The 24,243-nt window shown below is 42.8% G+C and overlaps 2 protein-coding genes and 1 non-coding gene across 5 annotated transcripts in view; 2 read left to right on the forward strand and 1 right to left on the reverse strand.

Annotated features, from left to right (window-relative positions):
* The window catches only part of DEFB118 (defensin beta 118), a 74,989-nt gene extending 68,717 nt beyond the window's left edge, over positions 1 to 6,272 (forward strand). The window contains exon 2 of the mRNA XM_023220583.3: positions 5,207 to 6,272. Within this exon, the coding sequence (XP_023076351.1) occupies positions 5,207 to 5,520 (314 nt within the window). The 3' untranslated portion in view covers positions 5,521 to 6,272. The remainder of the gene's footprint in view (positions 1 to 5,206) is intronic.
* Positions 6,273 to 8,950: 2,678 nt separating this feature from the next.
* LOC111548262 lies at positions 8,951 to 9,078 on the forward strand. The gene has a single exon (XR_002733342.2). It is a non-coding gene; the product is annotated as a small nucleolar RNA SNORA40 (small nucleolar RNA).
* A 996-nt stretch (positions 9,079 to 10,074) lies between these two features.
* DEFB119 (defensin beta 119) lies at positions 10,075 to 23,548 on the reverse strand. Of its 3 annotated transcripts, none has more exons than XM_023220592.3 (2): positions 23,368 to 23,548; positions 10,075 to 10,350 (listed from the first exon to the last, which is right to left on the reverse strand). In XM_023220592.3, exons 1-2 carry the CDS (start codon positions 23,426 to 23,428, stop codon positions 10,157 to 10,159), a joined length of 255 nt encoding a protein of 84 aa, XP_023076360.1. In that variant the 5' UTR covers positions 23,429 to 23,548; the 3' UTR covers positions 10,075 to 10,156. The 3 variants fall into 3 exon arrangements, with proteins under 3 accessions (XP_023076360.1, XP_023076359.1, XP_023076358.1); XM_023220591.3 differs by lacking the exon at positions 10,075 to 10,350 and adding an exon at positions 21,916 to 22,174 and having other exon boundaries at positions 23,368 to 23,535; XM_023220590.3 differs by lacking the exon at positions 10,075 to 10,350 and adding an exon at positions 21,916 to 22,177 and having other exon boundaries at positions 23,368 to 23,535.
* Between the last annotated feature and the right edge of the window lie 695 nt (positions 23,549 to 24,243).

The following is a 24,243-nucleotide window of genomic DNA, read 5'->3' on the forward strand; positions in this document are numbered from 1 at the left end:
GAGGTGGGCGAATCACAAGGTCAGGAGATCGAGACCATCCTGGCTAATACAGTGAAACCCCATCTCTACTAAAAATACAAAAAATTAGTCGGCCGTGGTGGCGGGCACCTATAGTCCCAGCTGCTTGGGAGGCTGAGGCAGGAGAATGGCGTGAACCCAGGAAGCAGAGCTTGCAGACAGCAGAGATAACACCACTGCACTCCAGCCTGGGCAGCAGAGCGAGACTGTCTCAAAAAAAAAAAAAAAAAAAAATGACATGGACCCTGCCCATTCTGGCAGAGGAGTTGAAACAAATGTATGTGAACAGATAAAGATTACCAAGCTGAAGCCTTACAATGCAGGCCAATGGTCCACAGAATGCTGACATGGGAAGGAATTGATCTGATGGCCTCAGTTGCCCTTTTTTTGTTTTTTGTTTTGTTTTGTTTTGACATGGAGTCTCGCTCTGTCGCCCAGGCTGGACTGCAGTGGCACGACATCCACTCACTGCAACCTCCGCCTCCTAGGTTCAAGCAATTTCCCTGTCTCAGCCTCCCAAGTCCTGGGACTACAGGCATGTGCTACCACGCCCAGCTAATTTTTTGTAGAGATGGGGTTTCGCCATGTTGACCATGCTGGTCTGGAACTCCTGACTTTCAGTGATCTGCCTGCCGCAGCCTCCCAACGTGCTGAGATTACAGGCATGAGCTACTGCACTGGGACTTTTTTTTTTAAACAGTGTCTTGCTTTGGCACCCAAGCTGGATGGCAGTGGTGTAATCATAGCTCACTGCAGCCTCAAACTCCTGGGCTCAAGCCATCCTCCCACTTCAGCCTCTTGAGTAACAAAGACTGTAGGCATGCACCACCATGCCTAGCTAATTTTTTATTTTTTGTAGAGACAGGGCATCACTTTGTTGCCCAGGCTGGACTTGAACTCCTGACCTCAAGTGATCTTGCCTTAGCCTCCCAAAATGCTAGGATTACAGGTGTGGGAATCAGCCCTTTATTGAGCATCTATATATAAGCCAGGCCCTTAATGCCTTCCTATAAATTTCCTTCTATTGATCCAGTGAGATACATGCTATTCCCATTTTATGGATGCAGAAAATTTTCTGGCTCGTGAAAATTCCAATGTGTCGCTGTACCCCCAACCTGGGCAGCTCCACAGCTCCCACACTGGGACTATGTTCCTGACTGAGGTAAAACCTGGGAGTAGAACAGTTATCCTCAATAGACAGGGGCAGTCCCACCATCCAGAGTTGTCCCTGGTTCTATATTCCAAGTTGCTGCCTAAGGAACTAGGCGAAAGCTAGGCTCACATCTGTTCTCTTTCCAGCTTGTGCCAGCTTTTGAAAATGATTCCCGCAGCCCACTTTGCATGTTTTCTTGGCCCTAAAAGTCCTGCTATCGCTGTAATGAGGTACTTTTTGTTTCTAATGTTCTAGAATTTGGTGAACAGGTCAGAAATTATCGGCTGAGCTGTTATGTGGAAGACAGAACTGGCTTTTCTTCTTCCTTCTACAGTGAAAATCTAAGCTTTTCATAATCACTGCTTTCTTAAGTATATCTAAAGGCATGACCAGAACTTTGAAATCACTGGTGAAGAGAGCCTGTTTCCTCTTTGTTTTATGTTTTTCAAGGTGCATTTCAATGTATGATCGAACTTACATAAAAATGAATCTAAATATTTCTGTTTTATAACGAAGTAAACATACTCCATGCATGGCTACGCAGCACTCTTTCTTTCTTTTTTTTTTTTTTAAAGATGAAATCTCGATCTGTCGCCCAGGCTGGAGTGCAGTGGCGCAATCTCAGCTCACTGCAACCTCTGCCTCCTGGGTTCAAGCAATTCTCCTGCCTTAGTCTCGCAAGTAGCTGGGATTACAGGCGTGCACCATCATGTCCGACTAATTTTTGTATTTTTAGTAGAGACAGGGTTTCACCATGTCGGCCAGGCTGGTCTCAAACTCCTGACCTCAGGTGATCCACCAGCCTCAGCCTCCCAAAGTGCTGGGATTACAGGCATGAGTCACCGCGCCTGGCCCTGTGCAGCAGTCTTCTTTCACTTCTTATCTGTGGCCATCTTTCCATGTCACCATCTAAAGATCTGCCTTATTGTTTGTAAAGTTGTATACTTCTGCTGTAGGATAAGCCTTATAAAGTCATATATAGTCATTTGAGACATTTCTTAATTTTCTAACAACACATCAATGAATATGCTTGTACAAACATTAATATATTTACATATTTGGACAGGGGCTTAAATAGGATAGATTCCCAGAGGGCAAATAACCAAGTTAAATGTAAGTCTGGTGGTGGTGGGCAAGAAAATGAAAAAATACATTTATTCCATTAATTCCTTTATTCCTCTTCCCTCATTGCAGAGAGGCCAGTAACTCTTGTTCAGACTCCCACTGCACATGGCATTCTGAACGCCTGGGTCTACCCTGGCATTCAGGGTAGGGAAACAGGGAAACCTCTCCTGTTTCGCAGGGACCAGGAAACTCCTGCCACTGGCTCTTCCTGTGCTTGTGTTCCTACCCCAAGGGATCCTGGGTAATCAGAAGTCAGTAATCAGAAGTTGTGTATCTTAAAGGATACTGCCAGCAGAAATTGCCAACTCTGGGGGTTTTGAATAATTCTCCAGTTACAATTCCAGCACAAACAGGAATAATTCTGTGTGATCCCTTTGAAAGCAATTGGTCTGCTTGGAGTTCTAGTGGAGATACTGAGACTAGGAAAGAGACAGATGTGAAAGATTTTGTACATGCAATCCACAAGTCATAAAAACTCAGCATATGCGGAGTGAAGGATATATTACATGATCTGGGGCTTCAAGTCTGAGTACTAAGAGCTATAAATTTGGAGTCATTCTCTTGGAGCAAAGAGTTGAGACAAAGAAGCATAAAGTCTTGATGCTTTATCTTAAACAGCCCCTACATTTGAGGAAGAAGAATAGAAATCAGCGACATTTATAGGGACAGGGAGATCTCCCTACCCTCTCATCGAAAATACACAAGGGTTTTTCTATCACCATAATCCTTCAAACACCCAGCTGATGAATATAAAATAACCTCTTACTGTCATGGTTGTTTTTTTGCATTTGTTCGTGTTTTGAAACAGAGTCTCGGTCTGTTGCCCAGGCTGGTGTGCAGTGGCATGATCTCGGCTTGCTGAAACCTCTGCCTCGGGGGTTCAAGCGATCCCCCTGCCTCAGCCTCCTGAGTAGCTGGAATTACAGGCACACACAACCATGCCTGGCTAATTTTTGTATTTTTAGTAGAGATGGGGTTTCAGCACGTTGGCTAGGCTGGTTTCAAACTCCTGACCTCAAGTGATCCACTCGCCTCAGTCTCCCTCATACTGTTCTTTTAATCTGCATTTCTCTTATCATCCTGTGATCAAAAGTTCTGAATGGCTTTCTTTCAAAGACCTGCAAGATTCTATGTGAAATCAACTCCCATTATATTTTCTCCAGTTACTCTCCACTTAACTTACTCTATACTCACCATAACTACCTTATTGTTTTTCACAACCTTTGAGACAGGTCCTGCCTCTAAGCCTTTGCACTTGCTGCTTCCTCTGCCTGATATATACTCTGCCCCCAGTTAGTCTCATAGCTCACCCTGTCTCTTCCTTCTCAAACCTCAAGGTAAGTCTTTCACTATTTCCCATCACACACTTCCTAAACCCCTTCGCTGCTTCATTTCTCTCCATAATGCTTATCTTTTTTTTGTATTTTCATAATGCTTATATTATATATCCACATAAAGTATGTTATACTTTCTTCTCTTATTATCTATTTTTTTTCCTTTTTTTTTTTTTTTTCTTTTTTGAGACAGTCTCACTCTGTTGCCCAGGCTGAAGTGCAATGGCACGATCTCAACTCACCAAAGCCTCTGCCTCCCAGGTTCAAGTGTTCCTCCTATCTCAGCCTCCTGAGTTAGCTGGGAAATAGGCATGTGCCACCGCACGTGGCTAATTTTTGTATTTTTGGACACATGCTTATTTTATACTTTGGGTTATAATTTTTTATTTTTTAAATTTCAATAGCTTTAGGGGTACAAGTGGATTTTGGTTACATGGATGAATTGTATAGTGGTGAAGCCTAAGATTTTAGTGCACCCATCACTGCAGTAGTGTATATTATACCCAATAGGTAGTTCTTCATCCCTCCCCCTCCTCTTACTCTTTTCCCTTCTGAGACTCCAATGTCCATTATACCACTCTGTATGCCCTTGTGTACCCATAGCTTAGCTCCCACTTATAAGTGAGAACATGTGATATTCGTTTTTCAATTCCTGAGTTACTTAAAATAATGACCTCCAGTTCCATCCAATTGCTGCAAAAGACATTATTTTGTTCCTTTTTATGGATGAGTAGTATTCCATGGTGTATATGTTCCACATTTTCTTTATTCATTCATCGGTTGATGGGCACTTAGGTTGATTCCATATCTTTGCAGTTGTGAATTATGTTGCAATAAACATACATTACACAGATATATTTTATATACTCATATGAATGTATACTTTGCAGTAGAATGGGATATGACCAATGCAAATAACTTAATCACACTTGTTGAAGTAGCAGCAAGATGTACTTGTTGAAGTAACAACAAGATGTACTTTCTGGCCGGGAGCGGTGGCTCACGCCTGTAATCCCAGCACTTTGGGAGGCTGAAGCCGGTAGATCATGAGGTCAAGAGATCGAGACCATCCTGACCAACATGATGAAACCCCGTGTCTACTAAAAATACAAAAATTAGCGGGGTGTGGTGGCGGGTGCCTGTAGTCCCAGCTACTCAGGAGGCTGAGGCAAGATAATTGCTTGAACCAGGGAGGCGGAGGTTGCAGTGAGCCAGGATCATGCCACTGCACTCCAGCCTGGTGACAGAGTGAGACTCCATCTCAAAAAAAAAAAAAAAAGATGTACTTTCTTTACTCAGGTACCTTTACACAGGGCACAGGTAGCTTCATTATAAGCAGCCCCAATTCCTCGTGACGAGTTTCTTTTCAATGATGGTAAGATTCATCCCACTTTCAGAATAGTTAAAAACGGGCAAATGGGAAGTTCAGTATTTACCAGACCTGAGGTGGGAGTCTTGCAGCCATCATCTAATTATGATCCACAGTGTGGATACAGGATGCCAGATATACAGTCATGCTAGTGAAATTGAGAGCATCAGTAACCCAAAATCAGTGGTCTTTCCTTTTATTATTCAGCCTATGGTGGTGAAAAAAAATGCTGGAACAGATCAGGGCACTGCAGGAAACAATGCAAAGATGGAGAAGCAGTGAAAGAAACATGCAAAAATCTTCGAGCCTGCTGCGTTCCATCTAATGAAGACCACAGGCGACTTCCTACGACATCTCCCACACCCTTGAGTGACTCAACACCCGGAATTATTGATAATATTTTAACAATAAGGTTCACTACAGACTACTTTGAAGTAAGCAGCAAGAAAGACATGGTTGAAGAGTCTGAGGCGGGACAGGGAACTCAGACCTCTCCCCCAAATGTTCACCATACCTCATGACTTCTTCTCGGATGTCACTCACCCCTGTCCTCAGAGTGATAAACTAAGTCACATATAGATAAAACACCACAGTGACCTCCCACTCCCCACCAATATGTTATTCTATTAATAGAAACATCTGTGTAAAGAAGTCTAAAATTTTCACTATTTCCAATGATAAACTCTTCAGTGCTCTTCTTGAAATGTCAAATTATTTCCACAAGTTTTAACCTATTTTTAGTATTTCTTGTTTGCTGGTGACCTATGCACAACCTCAATAGCTTAGTTAGCTATTCCAACAACAATTTTTTCATGTGTCTTTCTGTCTTCTCAACAGGTGTCTTAATGGCAGCATAAGTGGTCATGATCAAAATTCTAAATCTTTGCATCTGTGAGAGTAGCTACTAGGACACTAAAAGCTTTTTTTCTAGAACAGGAGACACTTCAGGTGAAAGCATTCATTTTCCTACTAACCATGGCCTTAGAGGAAGGTTTTGTCTGTCACCATATCACTGTAGGAAATTGACTGTCCCAAGTGTGAGCTATGAAGACTCCTTTTTGCCCCAGTGTCTTTCGGGTTGAAATAGAAGCTGTCGAAAAGCTTCTATGGCTCTGTAGACCCATCTCTTTGACCAAGCCTTGATCACACATGGACATCCAAGGGTAAGGATGGCCCCTCAATTGTGGGTGAAAGGATGGGTCATTTGTCCACCTGATTACTGAGACTGAGAGTTTTACTTGTCTCCCTGTGACAGCAAAAAAAAAAAAAAAAATCTTCACATCCTGTCCCATCCACATAACTCTACAACAGACTTCATTGTTACAAATTTTCCAATCTTGCTCTTCCCAAGAACCTAAACAACCAGCCAGTCCATTACCAGAATTCATGAATTACTGTAGATCCATACCTAGGCAAGCCTTCCTTCTGCTGGAAGGATTTCCCTTAACCACTGTCTTTTGGGCCACTGCCACATCAGGCTGTAATGCAGCACTTCTGTCTGGTGCTAGCATGTCATGCAGACCATTCCACAAACCTGGCCTTGCTTTTTCCTCCTTTATTAACTAACCATAGGAACCCCTCATGATACTATTAGTGTGATGAAGAAGAGGCAATAAAGCAGGAATGGGTGACATAGGCATCTGAACCACCTGCTTCTGCAGTTTATGCTTGCCAGACCTGCTAAGTTCCAGTTTTGAACATATTACTTTCATCTAACATTGGAAATTCTTCACAGGTCTAATTATATTATTCAAAGGGTTAGATAATACCTAATTCATGATGGGAAATTTGGGTCTCATTATTTTTTAAGCTTGTTATTCCTGATAATTCTGAAATTTGAAGTCTTTGAAAGTCTGAATCTCTAGACTGTGATTTCTGCTGACCTTAATTCATAGTGCCTTAGTTCCTTGCGTATTTTGTGATTTGGGGCTCTGGTCTGTTCGTTTTCCTCAGAAGTTTAGTTGAGTAAACTAGTTGAGTCCTGAGTTAAAGGTCTACTCCTTTGTTTTCTTCTGTCTTTTTAGCACTACTAGTCTGGCTTGATTTTTTTCCATATGACCCATGTACTGTGAATTCAGGCTGAGAGACTATGTGAGATGTACCTTGAGATTATAAATTCTCAGTGAGGACTTTTTTCTATTTACTGAATACTTAGGTTCAAAATCAGGCAATTTTCCTTGAAAACCTCTGGTGAAGGAAAAGGGATGTTGTATCTGCTTTATTTTTATACAGCATACGTAACACTTTAAGGACTGAGATTTATGTAGGGATCTCCTATGAGACTCGTATTTTTTCAGACCCTAGTCACTGCCTTCTCTCCCCTGCTTACCCCCACCTTGGCCAAAGCCATGGAAACCAAAGCTCAAGTTCACCTGATTCAGCAAGTGTCTTTGTGACAAAAGCCAGCTTCAGTCACTGCATTCGAAAGAGTGCCCACTTGCACTTGGTTTTAATATTGTTTTTTTTTCTTTCTTTCTTTCTTTTTTTTTTTTTTTTTTTGAGACAGAGTCTCCCCCTGTCGCCCAGGCTAGAGCGCAATGGCACGATCTTGGCTCACAGCAACCTCCACCTCCTGGGTTCAAGAGATTCTACTGCCTCAGCCTCCTGAGTAGCTGGGATTACAGGTGCGTGCCATCATGCCCAGCTAATTTTGGTATTTTTAGTAGAGACAGGGTTTCGCCATGTTGGTCAGGCTGGTCTCGAACTCCTGACCTCATGATCCACCCACCTCGACCTCCCAAAGTGCTGGGATTACAGGCATGAGCCACTGCGCCCGGCTGGTTTTAATATTCTTGGCCTTACTTTCTTGCAAAGTTAAAGATGTTTTAAAAGTTTTGTTGTATATTTTAAGTACATTTTTTTCGCTGTTTTCAGTGGGAGGATCAGCCTGGGTTCTTCAACCAGTATTCTTCCTGGAACAGTGGTTCAGAACCAACACTTTCATCTAGATCATAAACTTTGTTATTAGGATATGTGGCAGCACCAGAGGAAGGAGAAAAAAAGATCATTGTCAAAGGATGAAACTGTCACTCAGTGTCTAAAACCAAAATGCTGAAATGATTGCTTTCTTTTTTTCTGAGGTGGAGTTTTGCTCTTGTTGCCCTGGCTGGAGTGCAATGGCACAATCTCGGCTCAGCGCAACCTCTGCCTCCCAGGTTCAAGCAATTCTCCTGCCTCAGCCTCCCGAGTAGCTGGGATTACAGGAATGCGCCACTGTGCCCGGCTAATTTTGTATTTTTAGTAGAGATGGGGTTTCTCTATGTTAGTCAGGCTGGTCTCGAACTCCTGACCTCAGGTGATCCACCCGCCTCAGCCTCCCAAAGCACTGGGATTACAGGTGTGAGCCACCATGCCCGGCCTGCTTTCTTAAGAACAGGAGAGCCATGCTGGTCCATCATAAGCTCCTTCATCAGAGCGAAGTGTTGAACTTACACAGCATTTGGGGAACACATTTTGAGGGAGTTGTATTGGCTACAGAGGTGGGAATTGGTTAATGAGAATTTAGAAGTGTGTACACTGAAATGAATTCAAAGCTGATTGACATATTCAAAGCACAATGCTGTCACTGACAATTAGCTTTCAGAAGTGTGTTCACTGAATCAAGTTGTCATTGACCATAAAAAACGTTTAAAACATTTCAAGGTATGTACTTGTTATCATGACTATAGGACTGTCAGCCTTTTCCTAGGAATGTGGAGAGTTTTTATTGTCAGAAGAGAAGAGTAACCCCAGAAGAATCCAGCAAGACAAATAACAGATGCGGAACCCCAAAAGATGATGGAGAAGGGGCAGCCTGAAAGTTAGGAAGAAAACAAAGAAAGAGTGAAATCACAGAACCCTAGGCAGTTAAAGTTTTCAAGGGGGGAATAACCTATAGTGGAAATGCTGCACAGAGGCAGATTGAGATACAAGTTGAAGAACATTCTGAAACTTTCAAAAAGGAGGTCCAGCTACACTTGTTTATGTTTTTGTTTAACTTGTGGTCAAAGACTTATAGACAGGTGCAAAAACTAAATCATCTTTTCCAACCCAGAGATCATTGTTCAGTATGAGTTTTGATACATATAAGAAGACATATTGGCCGGGCGTGGTGGCTCAAGCCTGTAATCCCAGCACTTTGGGAGGCCAAGACGGGCGGATCACGAGATCAGGAGATCGAGACCATCCTGGCTAAACTAGCCGGGTGAGGTGGCGGGCGCCTGTAGTCCCAGCCACTCGGGAGGCTGAGGCAGGAGAATGGCGTAAACCCGGGAGGAGGAGCTTGCAGTGAGCTGAGATCCGGCCACTGCACTCCAGCCTGGGTGACAGAGCGAGACTCCGTCTCAGAAAAAAAAAAAAAAAAAAAAAAAAAAGACATATTATGATGAAAAAAAAAAAAAGGAGGTCCACTGGTGACCTTGACCAGAGCCAGTTCAATAGCAAATAAGCACAAAGGCAAATTGTAATGAGTTGAGGAGAATCAGAGAAGTAGAGAAAGATAATGGGTAAGTACTACTCTACTTTTGACAGAATTTAGAACTGTTAGTGGGAGGTAAGACATAAAAAGTAAAATTCGAATTTTATATTACAAAGCTGGTGTTAGTTGTCATTGGGGACATAAGCCTCTTAGGTTTTGAAGAATTAGAGGACCTTGACTATCCACAACAACAGCACCCAATATTCAAAGACCTTCTGCAATAACCACCAAACAGGCCCTTCAGTCTCACAGCTTGAAACCAACACAGCTTATTCCATATTACAGCAGCTCTGTTGGTTATAAAGTTTTTTCATGAACTAGGCCAAAGTTGTCTACAAGACCTCCACCTACTGCCCTATGTATTCATCCCACTGGTTAAAGACCCTCCCTGAGTTCTACATGGCACAGATTAAGTCATAAATCTGCCTAAACCCTTTGACCCTCCCTTATTCGATTCATTCTTCCCCCTCCTCACTGGCTTGTCTAGCTTCTCTGTAATTGTTTCCCCAGTTTTCCAGCCTTCTCTCTCACGGGGCTTATCCAGAATGAGACAGTCATTGTCACCATGCAAAGCCCAGTCTCTCACTATGATTTTCAGTGGATCAAAGACAGACAAGGGTAGCAGGTATATGAATTTTAATGAGGAGAGTTGACAGCAGGTCTCTGTGCCCAGAGAGGTTGAGAATGGTAATCACCAGCACTCAAGGTAGTCTTGGCCACTGCTTCTCATAAGACCAATCGGTATTTTCCTCTTTGCCGGAAATGCTTATCCTCATGTAGGACTGGAGGCAGCAGGGCTGATAATTTCTGCAATAGAGGTAAGGCTGTTCATTCTTTTTGCAAGAGGCCCTACAAATTCCACTGTTACCCATGCATCGAAGGATGTGGCGTTTGCCTGGCAAAAGAAAAAAAAATACAAATAGCTAACTTCTACCTAGGAGTGACATGAATCTGATAAGTCGGGAAGCATCATAAAAACCTAAACGGGGAGCAGGGAGAAAACCTAAAGGGAAATAGTGACTTCTACTTCCAGGACAAAAAGAGTCAATCTATTTTTCTCTATTTGTCCTGCTAAGTTCGGTTTAAAACCCTGGGTGTGTGTGTGTGTGTGTGTGTGTGTGTGTGTGTGTGTGTGTGTGTGTTTACTCTGAAAGGTAAAGTAAAGAAGAACTAGGCAGGGACCTCAGGATCTAAGGAAGGACACAGTCATGAATTCCCTGGATTTTCTTTTTGCCTCATCGATCCCAGCCTGTCCTGGAGAGACTGACAACCTGGAAATACAAACGAGTACAGAGTCTGAGTCCCAAGGAAAGTCTCCTCTCTCTAACCAAAGACCAGGAAAGATCAACCCAGCAAGAAAGAACATTTTAGACAATAACCACTCAGCTCCAGGAAAAACCAAAGACAAAACTACACTCCCACTCATACATCCACCAAAGAAGGCTACATGGGGAGCCTCGAATTCTGCCCTTTCCACTCTGTAAGGTGGTGTAACCTTCTAGAGTGGAACCCAAGTGGGGAGCGGGGACTATTATCACTGCTGGATGGTCACAAGGCCGATCACCACCATGCAGTGTCATAGGAATCATGTGGGGAGCCTCGACTTCCCCTATCTGGTGGGAAGAAGGCATCCCTCCCTCCACTTCCCTGATGGGGTGATGACAGAAGGAGCCTAGTGCAGAGTCAAGACTTTCACCACCACACAGTAGTAACAGGGCCACTACTCCCTGAGATGTGACTTGGAGGCCACACAGGGAACAGAATATCCCTCCCCATCCCAACCAAGGTAGTACCAGAGGAAATACACCTGGACTTCCACCCACCTGGCAGTATCCAGGCAGCACCCCACTGCCCTCTCCAGAGCGGTGTCAGAGGAGACAAGCCAACAAAGATCATTGAAATATGATCCAGCATCTCATAACATAATAATACCAAAAACATCCAGGTTCCAGCAAAAATTACTCATCGTACTGAGAACCAGGAAAATCTCAACTTTAATGAAAAAAAAAAAAGACAACAGAACTGAGAGTCACCCAAGTTGTGTGTATCTGTAATTCATTCCTTTGACTTCTGGGTAGTATTCCATGGTATTAATGTAGTAGTCTATTTAATCATGTGTCCGTTGAGGGCCATTTTGATTGTTTCCAGGTCTATTGGGAGTTTGGGATTTTTTTTTAAGACCATGTGTTTCTTTATTTAACAACTTCTCCCCAAAAGGAAATGTTTTTGAAAATCCCTATCGTTTATAAATTAGAGAGGATCAATCTGATAATAGGTTTTATTTTCAATAAAATGACAGGAACATTTAAAACTACAATGGACTAAATAAAGAATTTTTTATACTCTTGCTTCTAGTAATAATAAAACAGGTAATTTAGAACATATATCTGGCAGATGAAAGGCGGATTTTTTTTTTCCAAGACAGAGTCTTGCTCTGTTGCTTAGGCTGGAGTGCAGTGGCACAATCTTGGCTCACTGCAACCTCCGACTCCCTGGTTCAAGCGATTCTCATGCCTCAGCCTCCCATGTAGCTAGGATTACAGGCGTACACCACCACACCCAGATAATTTTTGTATTTTTAGTAGAGTAGGGGTTTCTCTATGTTGGCCAGGCTGGTCTCGAACTCCTGACCTCAAGTGATCCACCCACCTCAGCCTCCCAAAGTCCACCACACCCAGCCTGGACACATTTTTTTTTAATTTGTCAGAAGGCATTAAAAGACAAAATAATGGAGGATGAGTGGGCCTAAACTAAGAAAAAAAATTTGTTAAAATAACTATTTTTAATTTTAGTTGTTCTAATAGGTATGTAGTAGTGTCTCATTCTGGTCTTAATATGCATTTCCCTAATGGCTAATGATGTTGAACATCTTTTCAAGTGCTTATTTGCTATCTGTATATCCTCTTCAGTGAAATGTCTTTTCATATCTTTTGTCCATTTCTAATTGGATTATTACTGTTGAGTCTTTTTTTTTTTTTTTTTTTTGGGAGACGAAGTCTTGCTTTGTCGCCAGGCTGGAGGGCAGTGGCACGCTCTCAGCTCGTTGCAACATCCGCCTCCTGGGTTCAAGCAATTCTTCTGTCTCAGTCTCCTGAGTAGCTGGGATTACAGGTGTGCACCACCACGCCCGGCTAACTTTTTTTTTTTTTTTTTTTTTTTTTTTGAGATGGAGTCTCTGTCACCCAGGCTGGAGTGCAGTGGCACTATCTCAGCTCACTGCAAGCTCTGCCTCCCGGGTTCACGCCCTTCTCCTGCTTCAGCCTCCCAAGTACCTGGGACTACAGGCACACACCCGTCACTCCTCCCAGCTAATTTTTTGTATTTTTAGTAGAGGCAGGGTTTCACCGTGTTAGCCAGGATGGCCTCGATCTCCTGACCTCGTGATCTGCCCACCTCGGCCTCCCAAAGTGCTGGGATTACAGGCGTGAGCCACCATGCCCGGCAATTACTATTGAGTCTTAAGAGTTGTTTCTATATTCCAGATACAAGTTCTTTGTCAGATATATGGTTTGAAAATAATCTTGCTCTGTTGTAATTTGTCTTTTCAACCATTCTCTTCACAGGGTGTTTCACAAAGTGAAAGTTTAAAATTTTGAGTAAGTCGGCCGGGCGCGGTGGCTCAAGCCTGTAATCCCAGCACTTTGGGAGGCCGAGACGAGCGGATCACGAAGTCAGCAAATCGAGACCATCCTGGCTAACACGGTGAAACCCCATCTCTACTAAAAAATACAAAAAAAAAAAAAACTAGCCGGGCGAGGTGGCGGGCGCCTGTAGTCCCGGCCACTCGGGAGGCTGAGGCAGGAGAATGGCGTGAACCCGGGAGGCGGAGCTTGCAGTGAGCTGAGATCCGGCCACTGCACTCCAGCCTGGGCGACAGAGCGAGACTCCCTCTCAAAAAAAAAAAAAAAATTTTTTTTTGAGTAAGTCCAATTTATTGATTCTCTTTCTTTTCTAGGCTGTTCTTTTGTATCTAAGAGCTCTTCACCAAGCACTCGGTCTGAATGTTTTTTCCTATGCTTTCTTCTAGAAATTTTATAGTTTTACATTTTTTTTAAATATATAATCCTTTAAAAATAATTTTCTTTAGAGATGGGGTCTTGCTGTGTTGCCCAAGCTGGAGTGCAGTGACACAATCATAGCTCATTGTAACCTCAAACTCCTGGGCTCAAGCAATCTTCCCAAATCAGCCTCTGGAGTAGCTGGGAACTAGAGGCACATGTCGCCATGCCCAGCTAATGCATTTCATTTTTGTAGAGATGGGATCTTGCTATGTTGCCCAGGCTGGTCTGGAACTCCTGGGCTCAAATGATCCTCCCCTCTCAGCATCCTGAGTCACTGGGATTATAGGTGTGAGCCACCATGACTGGCTGTTAGGATCTGTTTTAAGTAAATATTTGTGAAAGGTGTGAGGTTTAGGTTTAGATTTTTGTTTGTTTGCTTGTTTGTTTTGTTTTTTGCCTGTAGATGTTCAATTGCTCCAGCATCATGTGTTGAAAAGGACCTTTCTTCCAATGAATTGCTTTTGCACCTCTGTCAAAAATCAGTTGGCTGTACTCCTATGAGGCTATTTCTGAGTTCCCTATTCTGTTCCATTGATTGATGTACCTGTCTCTCCAAGACCACACAAACTCAATTACTATTACTATATAATAAGCCTTAAAATCTGATAAAATAATTCTTCCAACTTTATCCTTTTTCAATTTTGTTTTAGCTATTCTTATTCTTTTGCAGATTTCTCTTTAGGCAAGGTATAGACAGAATAGTCTGGTCTATATCTACAAAAAAATTCTTGCTGGGATTTTGACGTAAATGAATATGTCAATTTGAGGAGAATTAACATCTGCTATTTGAGTCTTACAAGATAGGAAGATGGTGTGTCTCTTCATTTATTTAGCTCTTATTTCTTTTATCAATATTCTATAGTTTTCAGCATACAATTTCTGTACATAGTTTGTTAGATGTACACTTAAGTGTTTTATTTTCTCGGAGTGACTTTGAATGGTATCATATTTTTAATTTCAGAGTGCACATGTTCATTGCTTTATATAGAAATACAATTGATTTGTGTATGTTTACCTTATATCCTGTGACCTTACTGAATCTACTTATTAGTTTTAGGTGTTTTGCCTTTGCTTTTGTTTTGTTTTGTTTGTAGATTTCTTAGAATTTTCTACATAAACCATTATAACATCTTCAAACAGACACCATTTTATTCCTTCCTGTCTAATCTGCATGCCTTTCATTTAATTTTCTTGCCTTAATGCAATGGGTAGAAATACTCAGAACTAAAAGGAACAAATTATTGATACACGTAGTGTGGATGGATCTCAAGAGCTTAATGCTGCTTAGCTGGGCACGGTGCTCAGGCCTGTAATCCCAGCACTTTGTGAGGTTGAGGCGGGAAGATCACTTGAGCTCAGGAATTCGAGACCAGCCTGGGTGACATGGCGAAAACCCATCTCTACAAAAAATAAAAAATTAGCCACACGTGGTGGCACACATTTGTAGTCCCAGCTACTGGGGAGGCTGAGGTGGGAGGAACGCTTGAGCCCAGGAGGCAGAGGTTATGGTGAGCTAAGATCACACCACTGCACTCCAGCCCAGGCAACAGAGCCAAACCCTGTCTCAAAAAAAAAAAAAAAGAGCATAATGCTGAGCCAAAAAAAAAGAAAGAAATAGCCAATCACGAACTCTCACATATGATTCTATTTATTCAACAGTGTCAAATGACCAAACGATAGAGATGGGAAAACAGATTAGTGGTTGCCAAGGGTTAAGCATGGTGACAGTGCGTGGGGACAGGGAGGAAGGCTGGTATGACTTTAAAGGAGCAACAGGAGGCAGATCTTCGTGGTGATGGAACAGTTCTGCAGCTTGATCATGATGGTGGTTGCATCTGCACATGATGAAATGGCATGGAAGTATACACATATATTGTACCAATATCAGTTTCCTGGTTTTCATATTGCATTACAGTTATGTAAAATCTAAGCATTGGAGGAATCTGGGTGAAGAGTACACAGGACCTCTCTCTTGTAACTTCCTGTGAATCTACAATTATTTCAAAATGAAAAGTGAAAATACGAATAAATAAAATAACCTAAGGGGCTATAGAGAGATTAAAAAAACAAAATCTAAAAAACAAGAACCCCTAGGAGACCAATCCTAGCTCCCATTTTACTTGCTGTGTATCCTGGGGCAAGTTTCTGCGACTCTCTGTTCTACCCTTTTTCTCATATGTACAGTGTAGACTGGAAAAACAGCTAACCCCTAGAATTGTGAGGATTAGTGGCTAAATATATAGAAAGCAATAAGGGACTGACACATGGTAAGAACTCAATGAATGTTAACTATTATTGTTGTTTTAAATTATCATTTGAGCAAGACCCAGAAACTCCTCTGCATCCTTGCTAACCCTGCCAGCCAGAACCACGTATACCTGACACAGTGGTCCTCTGCTCCCTCCAGCCCAGAAAGTTCTCCACCCAGATTCCCGGAACCTGGAGTCAGCCATTTGTGCCCCCACCAGATCCACTCATGCTTTCACTTGTGAATTCATTATTCATATTCAAGAAACACTCACTAAAACGCATTCATGTCCAGTGCTGGGCTTAACATCAGGCATGCAGATGTAAATAAAACATCATCTCAGCCCCTGTGGATTTCTACCTAATATGTGTGTGTTTGGGGGATTGCTGGAAAGGGGACAATAACTCAAATAATTACACAACAACATAATACATGTCATAACTTCTTAAGAGTGACAGTTTGTGAAGCCAATCAGAACTCAGTTTGGAGAAAGAGTGATAACCTAGAAAAGGGACATCAAATTCTCCATAGCCTTTAAAGAGCCAGTAAGCAGAGAAAGAAATGTTGAGTGCTGAGGGAAATTACGGTTCAAGCTAGAATTGTATACTTAGCTAAAATTTTCTTAACAGATGATATGGTCTGGCTGTGGCCCCCCTCAAATCTCATCTTAAATTGTAGCTCCCATAATCCCCACATATCATGGGAGGGACCTGGTGGGAGGTAATTGAATCATGGGGGTAGGTTTTTCCTGTGCTGTTCTCGCGATAGTGAGTAAGTCTTGTGAGATCTGGCCAGGCGTGGTGACTCATGCCTGTAATCCTGGTACTTTGGGAGGCCAAGGTGGATGGGACACTTGAGGCCAGGAGTTCAAACAAGCCTGGCCAACATGGTGAAACCTTGTCTCTACGAAAGAATACAAAAATTAGCCAGGCATAGTGGTGCATATCTATAATCCCAGCTACTTGGGAGGCTGAGGCAGGAGAATTGCTTGAACCTGGGAGGTGAGGCTACAGTGAGCCAAGACTGCCACTGCACTCCAGCCTGGGCAAGAGAACAAGACTCTTAAAAAAAAAAAAAAAAAGGAAAAAAAAGTCTCACAAGATCTGATGGTTTTATAAAGGGCAGTTCCCCCCTACACACAGTTTTGCCTGCTGTCATGTAAAATGTGCCTTTGCTCCTCCTTCGCCTTCTGCCATGATTGTGAGGCCTCCCAGCCATGGGAAACTGAATCATTCAAACTCTTTTTCTTTATAAATTACCCAGTCTTGGGTATTTCTTCATAGCAGTATGAAAATGGACTAATACAATAGATAAGCATACATTTAGATCTTTTCAGAAGTAAACCCGCTGAGAGACTTGATTACCAAAGGTGCTTCTTAAGAGTAAATTACAAGGGTTTAAAAATATAGTTCAATAGAATGAATAAGATTGAGTATTTGATAGCACAACAGGTGACTGTAGTTCACAATAATTTATTGTGCATTTTAAAATAACTAAAATAGTACAATTGGATTTTATGTAATACAAAGAGGAGATAAATGCTAAGGTGATGGATACCCCATTTACTCTGATGTGATCAGCATATGCTGAATTCCTGTATCAAACTATTTCATGTACCCCATAAATATATACACCTATGTATCACAGAAATTAAAAATAAAAAAATTCACCAAAAACAACAAAATAAACTACAAGAAGAAAGAAAAGATTTCTTATATGAAGGTCTGAGAATCAACATGAAACAATAATAGATATGGTGTGGGAAATCAAAGCATGGTAGATAAGAGGTGAGTCACAACCACAGTGTAAAATGTTAAATTTAGGCAGATATCTGTAATTTGAAAATTGGAATTTGGAAGAAATGTCCTCTATTCTACATGTATGCTGATTAGGATCAGCTGAGATCCCTCCACTCTGACATTATCCTCCCTAAATATGTGAAATGCAGACTTTTAACACAAATTTTTAAAACTTTTTTCTGATGTTCAGAGACAGCCTTTCCACTGTTCACGTTTCACTTCATGTGAGTGGTAAGAACAATAACGATCATTATCATTCTTTTCTCTTTGTTTTCAACCTAACCTGAGTCAATTCTCTCTGCCTTCTATTTTTGTAAAATATAGACACCAGAAGACACCATCCCAACTGAATTTAGACAATGTTATTGTAAATTTCAAAAATAAAATAAAATAAAACTGAAAAAAAAAGCTACTGCTCTCACCTTCATCTGAATGAATGTGAATACACAATACAATAAACAAACATTTCTGCCTTAGACCCCAGGAATACAAATTAACAAACTGCTAGACAAGACCATTATTCTGCTAGATGGAGAGTGAGGAAAGTCTAAAAGAGGCAAGGAATGGTATCACCTCAAGCCTCACTGTTTTCTCAACTTAAAAATCCTTTTTCTACTCCAGATCTCTGCTCAGGCCTCATTTTAGGATTCCCTGAGAATTGTTCCTTTCTTGTAGAATTCCCAGAATCGAGTGATAATCCAATGTCTGCATTACTCAGTGACAGTTTAGTACCTACTTTCTACCAAAGAAACAAGACAAATAACAAAAGACAAAAAAAAAAAAAACTCAGTTTGATCCCCTGCTCTATCTTAATACTGTGTGACTTGGGCTAATTATATCACCTCTCTGGGCCTCAGTTTCCTAATAAGTAAAATAGGGATGATAAGAGGATTGTTGTAAGAATGGAATGACACATAGCAAGGGTCAATGAGAACTATTATTACAGCTATTGTAATTATTAAGAAATAATAAGACAGGGCTGGATGTGGTGGCTCATGACTGTAATCCCAGCACTTTGGGAGGCTAAGGCAGGTGGATCACTTGAGCCAAGGAGTTTGAGAGCAGACTAAGCAATATAGTAAGACCCTGCCTCTAAAACAAAAAAATAGAAAAATTAGCCAGGCATGTTGGCACGCATGTATAGTCCCAGCTACTCAGGAGGCTGAGGTGGGAGGATGGCTTGAGCCTGGGAGGGTGAGGCTACAGTGAGCCATGATTGCACCACTGCACTCCAGCCTGGGCAACCAAGCAAGACCTTGTCTCAAAAAAAGAGAGAGAGATAGTGAGACAGAGTTTATGTGAAGACTTTCCTGGGTGGGAGCATCAACTGAGCTTTGCAGGATGAGAGGGCATTCATCACAGAGATGAGCTGAGTGTTGGGGACCAGCCGGAGGGAGCCATGAACAAACACAATGTGGGGGACAGGAGAGGATGGCAAGAGGGTTGCAGTGGCTGAGGAGAAGGTATGTGAGGGACAGTCATGGGAGGTGAAACCAGGTCACCATGTGAAGGCTTTGAATGTCCAGACCCTGGGTGGTGATGAGCAAAGGAAGAAATCTAAGCAGGAGAATGACACAGAGAAACTTCCTACTAAGAATCCCTCTAATAATAGGGATTAGTGCAGAGAAAACCTGAGGGTAGGGAGACCAGCGAGGAAACATTTTTTATGGTCTCGCCCCAGGCCTGGGAGCACAGGTAGCTCTCGTGGGCAGCCTAAGTGTCCCAGCTCCCAGAGAGGCAGCAAAACTGTGAAAAGATTATGCAGCTCCTGCCTTTGAAGTGGGCTGAAAAATACGTTGTGAACGTAAGTATACATCAATAGATGAAGGGATAAAGAAAGTTTGCATATACACACAATGGAATACTATTTGGCCACAAAAAAAGCATGAAGTTCTGTCATTTGTGGCAACATAGATGAGCATGATGTTAATTGAAACAAACCAGATACAGAAAGATAAATATTACTTGTTCTCACTCATATGTGGAAGCTTAAAAATGTGGATCTCATTGAAGTAGAGAGTAGAATTGTGTTTATCAGAGACTGGGAAGGGTAAGCGGGAAAGGAGAATACGGAGAGGCTGGTTAACAGATACAAAATCTCAGCTAGATAGGGGGAGTAAGTTCTAGTGTTCCATAGCTTTGTAGGGTGACTGTAGTTAACAATCATTCATTGTGTATTTTCTTTTTTCTTTTTTTTTTTTTTTTGAGACAGAGTCTTGCTCTATCGCTCAGGCTGGAGTGCAGTGGTGCCAACTCAGCTAACTGCAACCTCTGCTTTCCAGGTTCAAGTGATTCTCCTGCCTCAGCCTCCCAAGTAGCTGGGATTATAGCCACTATGCCTGGCTCAATTTTCATATTTAGTAGAGACACGGTTTCACCATGTTGACCAGCTGGTCTCAAACTCCTGACCTCATGGTGATCCACCCGCCTTGGCCTCCCAAAGTGCTGGGATTACTGGGGTGAGCCACCCACATCCAGTCTATTGTGTATTTTCGATTAGCTAGAAAGAGGACTTTGAATGTTTCCAACACAAAAAAGGGATAAATGTTTGAGGTGATGGATATGCTAATTACCCTGATTTGGGGGTTACACTTTCTGTACATGTATTGAACTATCACGTTGTACACCATAAATATGTGCAATTATTATTTGTGAATTAAAAATAATTTTTTAAAAGAAATGTATTATCAGCCAGAGTAGGATCCAATACCAGGCACAACCCTAACATTTGAAGGTCCCGCGGCAAGAAGGCAAATGAAGGCTACTGCGTCATGTCATTTGTCTGCATGCTTAAATGCTTTAATCAAGCTAATAAAAAGAATACATAAAAATATCTAGCCTCATTTACAAGATAGCCCTTCATAATGACCTGAAAGGTCAGGTTTGAATTTATAATTTTCTGATTCCTCAGAACTCCATGCAGGAACATGGCATTCCGAGGGGAGCCTGCCCAGCCCACAGCTCACCTCTCTTCTCACCCATCCCCAGCTCTACCCACAGACCCTGCAAACAAGAGCATCCCTTGATGCTTCTCCTGCCTAGTGGTTGGCACCCAGTGGCCCAACCCTCCAAGGATGGACCTTGAGGAAAGGCCCCTGCAGCTCCTTGAAGCAGGCACAAGGTTTCTCTGGGCAGGCAATCCCAGGACCCAGCATGGCCCAGAAAGGGAGGAGGGCAGGCAGAGGCTCCTGGTGGGCATATTCCCCTTGCCCGCAGCAACTCCTCACCCCATGAGGAGGGACTTAGCCAGAGGAGGCCCAGAGTCAGATCGAGATCAGAGGAGGGGCCCCTCTTTCCAGAGTCTAAGAGCAGAAATATTGAGCTGAGAGCAAATAGTCTTCCTGGATGATAGTGAACTCCTTCTGTCTGTCTCTATGCCATGCATCACGCTTTATCGAGCACTCTTGGTCCCTGGCCTCACTGCAGCGGACGCAGTTCAGGGGTGAACAGCTGTGTTGGTTAAATGGGGCCCAGAGAATAGGACTTGAGATAATGAAGCCTGGGAAGACACCCAGATCCTCTAGGTTCCCAATCAGGATTCTTAAATGTTCCCGAGTGAGTCTTCTCCCAGGCTGAAGTAACAGTTCAGATGAGTCAGTCTCTGTCTCCCTCAGAGTCTAACACAGTTAGAAGGCACACAGCTCATATTTCATAAATCTTTGAATAAATCAATGAACAATAGATGATGACATTTGTTGAGTGCTTACCTTTGCATTATTATGTCATTTCATCCTTACTGCAATCCTGAAACAGATTCTACTATTACTCTTATTTACAGAGGAGGAAGATAAAGTTCTGCGAGGTTTATATGCAGAGTCTGCCAGTAGAAAGTGGCAGAGCTGAGGTGAATATGAGTGAATGAATCAATGAAAGAATGGAAAAAATGAATAATGAACAAATTCATAGATAAATAAGCAAATCATGTGCTTTATCTTTTTTTAGTACTTAGACACCTTTAACCCCTGGGGCTGGGCCTCCTGAGCACTAGAAAGCATCAGCTGGTTTCTCTAGAACCCCAAGGATTTGGGTTATATTCAGCCCCATCCACCCTCAGCCCATTCACTCTCAAAATGGACCAACTCTCCCAGCCTAAGGATTCTCCCACTCTCTAGGCATCTGCTATGCCTTTAAATCTCTCAGCTCCCGCCGTGCTCTCCCCGCTCCACTCCTGACTCAATAGCCTCTCCTGCAGTTGGTAGATGGGGAATCATCTTCAAGACTGTAATGATCACACCATCGCTATGACCCAGCCCTAGTGACTTCCCTCGACTACCTCTTCACCTCCCCCTGCCATCCCCCCACCCTCAATCCATTTGGGGTATCATTCCTTATGACTGACAGACACCAGAAATAAATTTGTGAGTTTTAATGAAATGTGGACCCTAAACAATCTGAAACAAAGTCATTTCTATCCATTATTTATATTTCTCTTCGTTTTTGGAGCTGTTGTGGACATCTGAGGAGTGGTCCAGCCAAGGATTCCATGAATTGTTACTGGTTGGATTGTTAAATAACGACTAGGGACACAGCACCGTTTACGATTTCGGCAGCGTATGATGCTGTCTTCACCATCTTTGCACAACAACCGGCAGTGTCCATCCATCCAACACTCTACTTTGGGGCATACGAACAACAATTAAGCAGATGTTAGTATCCCTCAAGTGGAGAGAAAAGAGAAGGCAGAGGAGGAACAGGAAGACAGGGAAGCAGAGAAGAAAGCCAGTTGAGTGAGTAATGCTAGGCCCAGTCCCAGGAAAAGAGAGACGAGACCTTGAGAGGGAAGAGAACTGAGACAATGGTTCCAACCGAGAACTCCAAAGTTTTCGGGAGAGCCTTTTTTGGACTTCTCACCCTTCTGTCTTCCTATCCCCCAACTTCCTACTGCTTACTTTGGAATCAACTGAAGCTAATTAATGTCCCACCTAGCAGAGCTAGGAATGAAGGCAAAAGGACATGATCACCTGTAATATTAGGGAAAAGAGGATTCAGTCACATTACACAGACCCGGTTTCTTATCAATAGCCTGACCCTGTTTAACATAAGCCCAATAAGCCTCAGCTCCAGCCGCAGCCCAATCTCCAATCTTCCTTGACCCTATATTAACCCAATTCAAACTCAAACTCATTCAGGCCTACCTTAATTAGAACTCCCAGCCTTACTCAACTCAATGCCCCCAAGCCCCAACTCCAGGCCAAACCCTAATCTAATCTAATCTAACCCTAATCTAATCAAGTCACTAACCTCAATTCCCAGCAGTGTCCCATCACCAAGCTGAACCCAAACACCCTGCAGCATCCAGCACTGACTCCCAGCCTCAGCCCAAGCCCCAGTCTAATCCCCAACACCAGCTCCACTCAACCCCAAATCCCATCCTCTCTCCAACTCTGCCCTAAACCATCAGGGAAGCCCAGCTCCTCACCTCCTGCTCATCCTGACATTCCTTCTATCACCCCAATGCCAAGGTTTTTCCTCCACATCACAACTCACCCCAACCTCCACTCTAGTCTCCCAAAGCCCTCAATAAGTCCCCAACATGCACCCATGCTTTGCCCCTCAAACCACTCCCAAGCTCCCCCCAGGATACCACCCTGGCCCTCAAGTGCCAGATGCTCCAAACGTCTATCATCCCACCACTCTGGCAAAAAAGAGTCAGAGAGAGATTTTAACCTGAGATGATCCTGGGGAAACTCCCCAAAGTTGCAGGAGAGAAGGAAAGGCTTTACATCATGCCCACAGTGAGAGGGGAGGGAAAGAAGGGAAGTCCATGACCAGGAGCCCAGACCCCTGAGAGAGGCTCACATTACCTGATATCACTGGTACTTCTGTGGCCAGAAGGATGGCAAGAAACAAGAAAAGAAGTTTCATGGCTGGCAGACCTGAGAGGAGGAGGCGCCTGAGCTGCAGGGGAAGGAAATAGGGTTCCCTGCAGCAGGGCAGAGATGAGCTTTGCTTTTATCAGCAGGGCTGTGGGCAGTGAATTAGAACAGGAGGGGATTTACATGAGGTCATCCAGGCCAAAGGACAGTGTGTAGCAGATGTCTCAGCAAAGCACAAGATGAGAGTGTGGGAAACTGGCCGGTACCAGTGCCAGTAAAGGGACAGGCCAATTAAAGCCATTTGGCCTTTGAGAGCCACAAAGGAATTAATACATAATAAATATATATCAAGAAATATTTAACTTAAAAATTACTTTACATTTCTCTGATAAATAGTAAGAACATTTATTCAATACAGTATTGGTCTTTTTATTTCTTCCTTTTGAATTATTTAGTCAGATATCCGGACAATTCTATTGGGGTGTTGTTGTGTACTTGCTGATTTGCAAGAACTCTTCAGTGCTGTTATTATATCAGCTGTCTTGTCATGCTTGGTGACAATATTGTTCTCCATGATTATGTTCTGTTTTAAAATATATTTTTTGCCTATAAATGTTTAAATCATATTTAAATCTTTTTTTTTGAGACAGAGTCTTGCTCTGTCGCCTGGGCTGGAGTGCAGTGGCCGGATCTCAGCTCACTGCAAGCTCCGCCTCCCAGGTTTACACCATTCTCCTGCCCCAGCCTCCCCAGTAGCTGGGACTACAGGCGCCCACTACCTCGGCTGGCTAGCTTTTTGTATTTTTTAGTAGAGACGGGGTTTCACCATGTTAGCCAGGATGGTCTCAAACTCCTGACCTCGTG

This window comes from Piliocolobus tephrosceles, chromosome 20, assembly GCF_002776525.5.
Source record: "Piliocolobus tephrosceles isolate RC106 chromosome 20, ASM277652v3, whole genome shotgun sequence".
NCBI classification, from domain to species: domain Eukaryota; kingdom Metazoa; phylum Chordata; class Mammalia; order Primates; family Cercopithecidae; genus Piliocolobus; species Piliocolobus tephrosceles.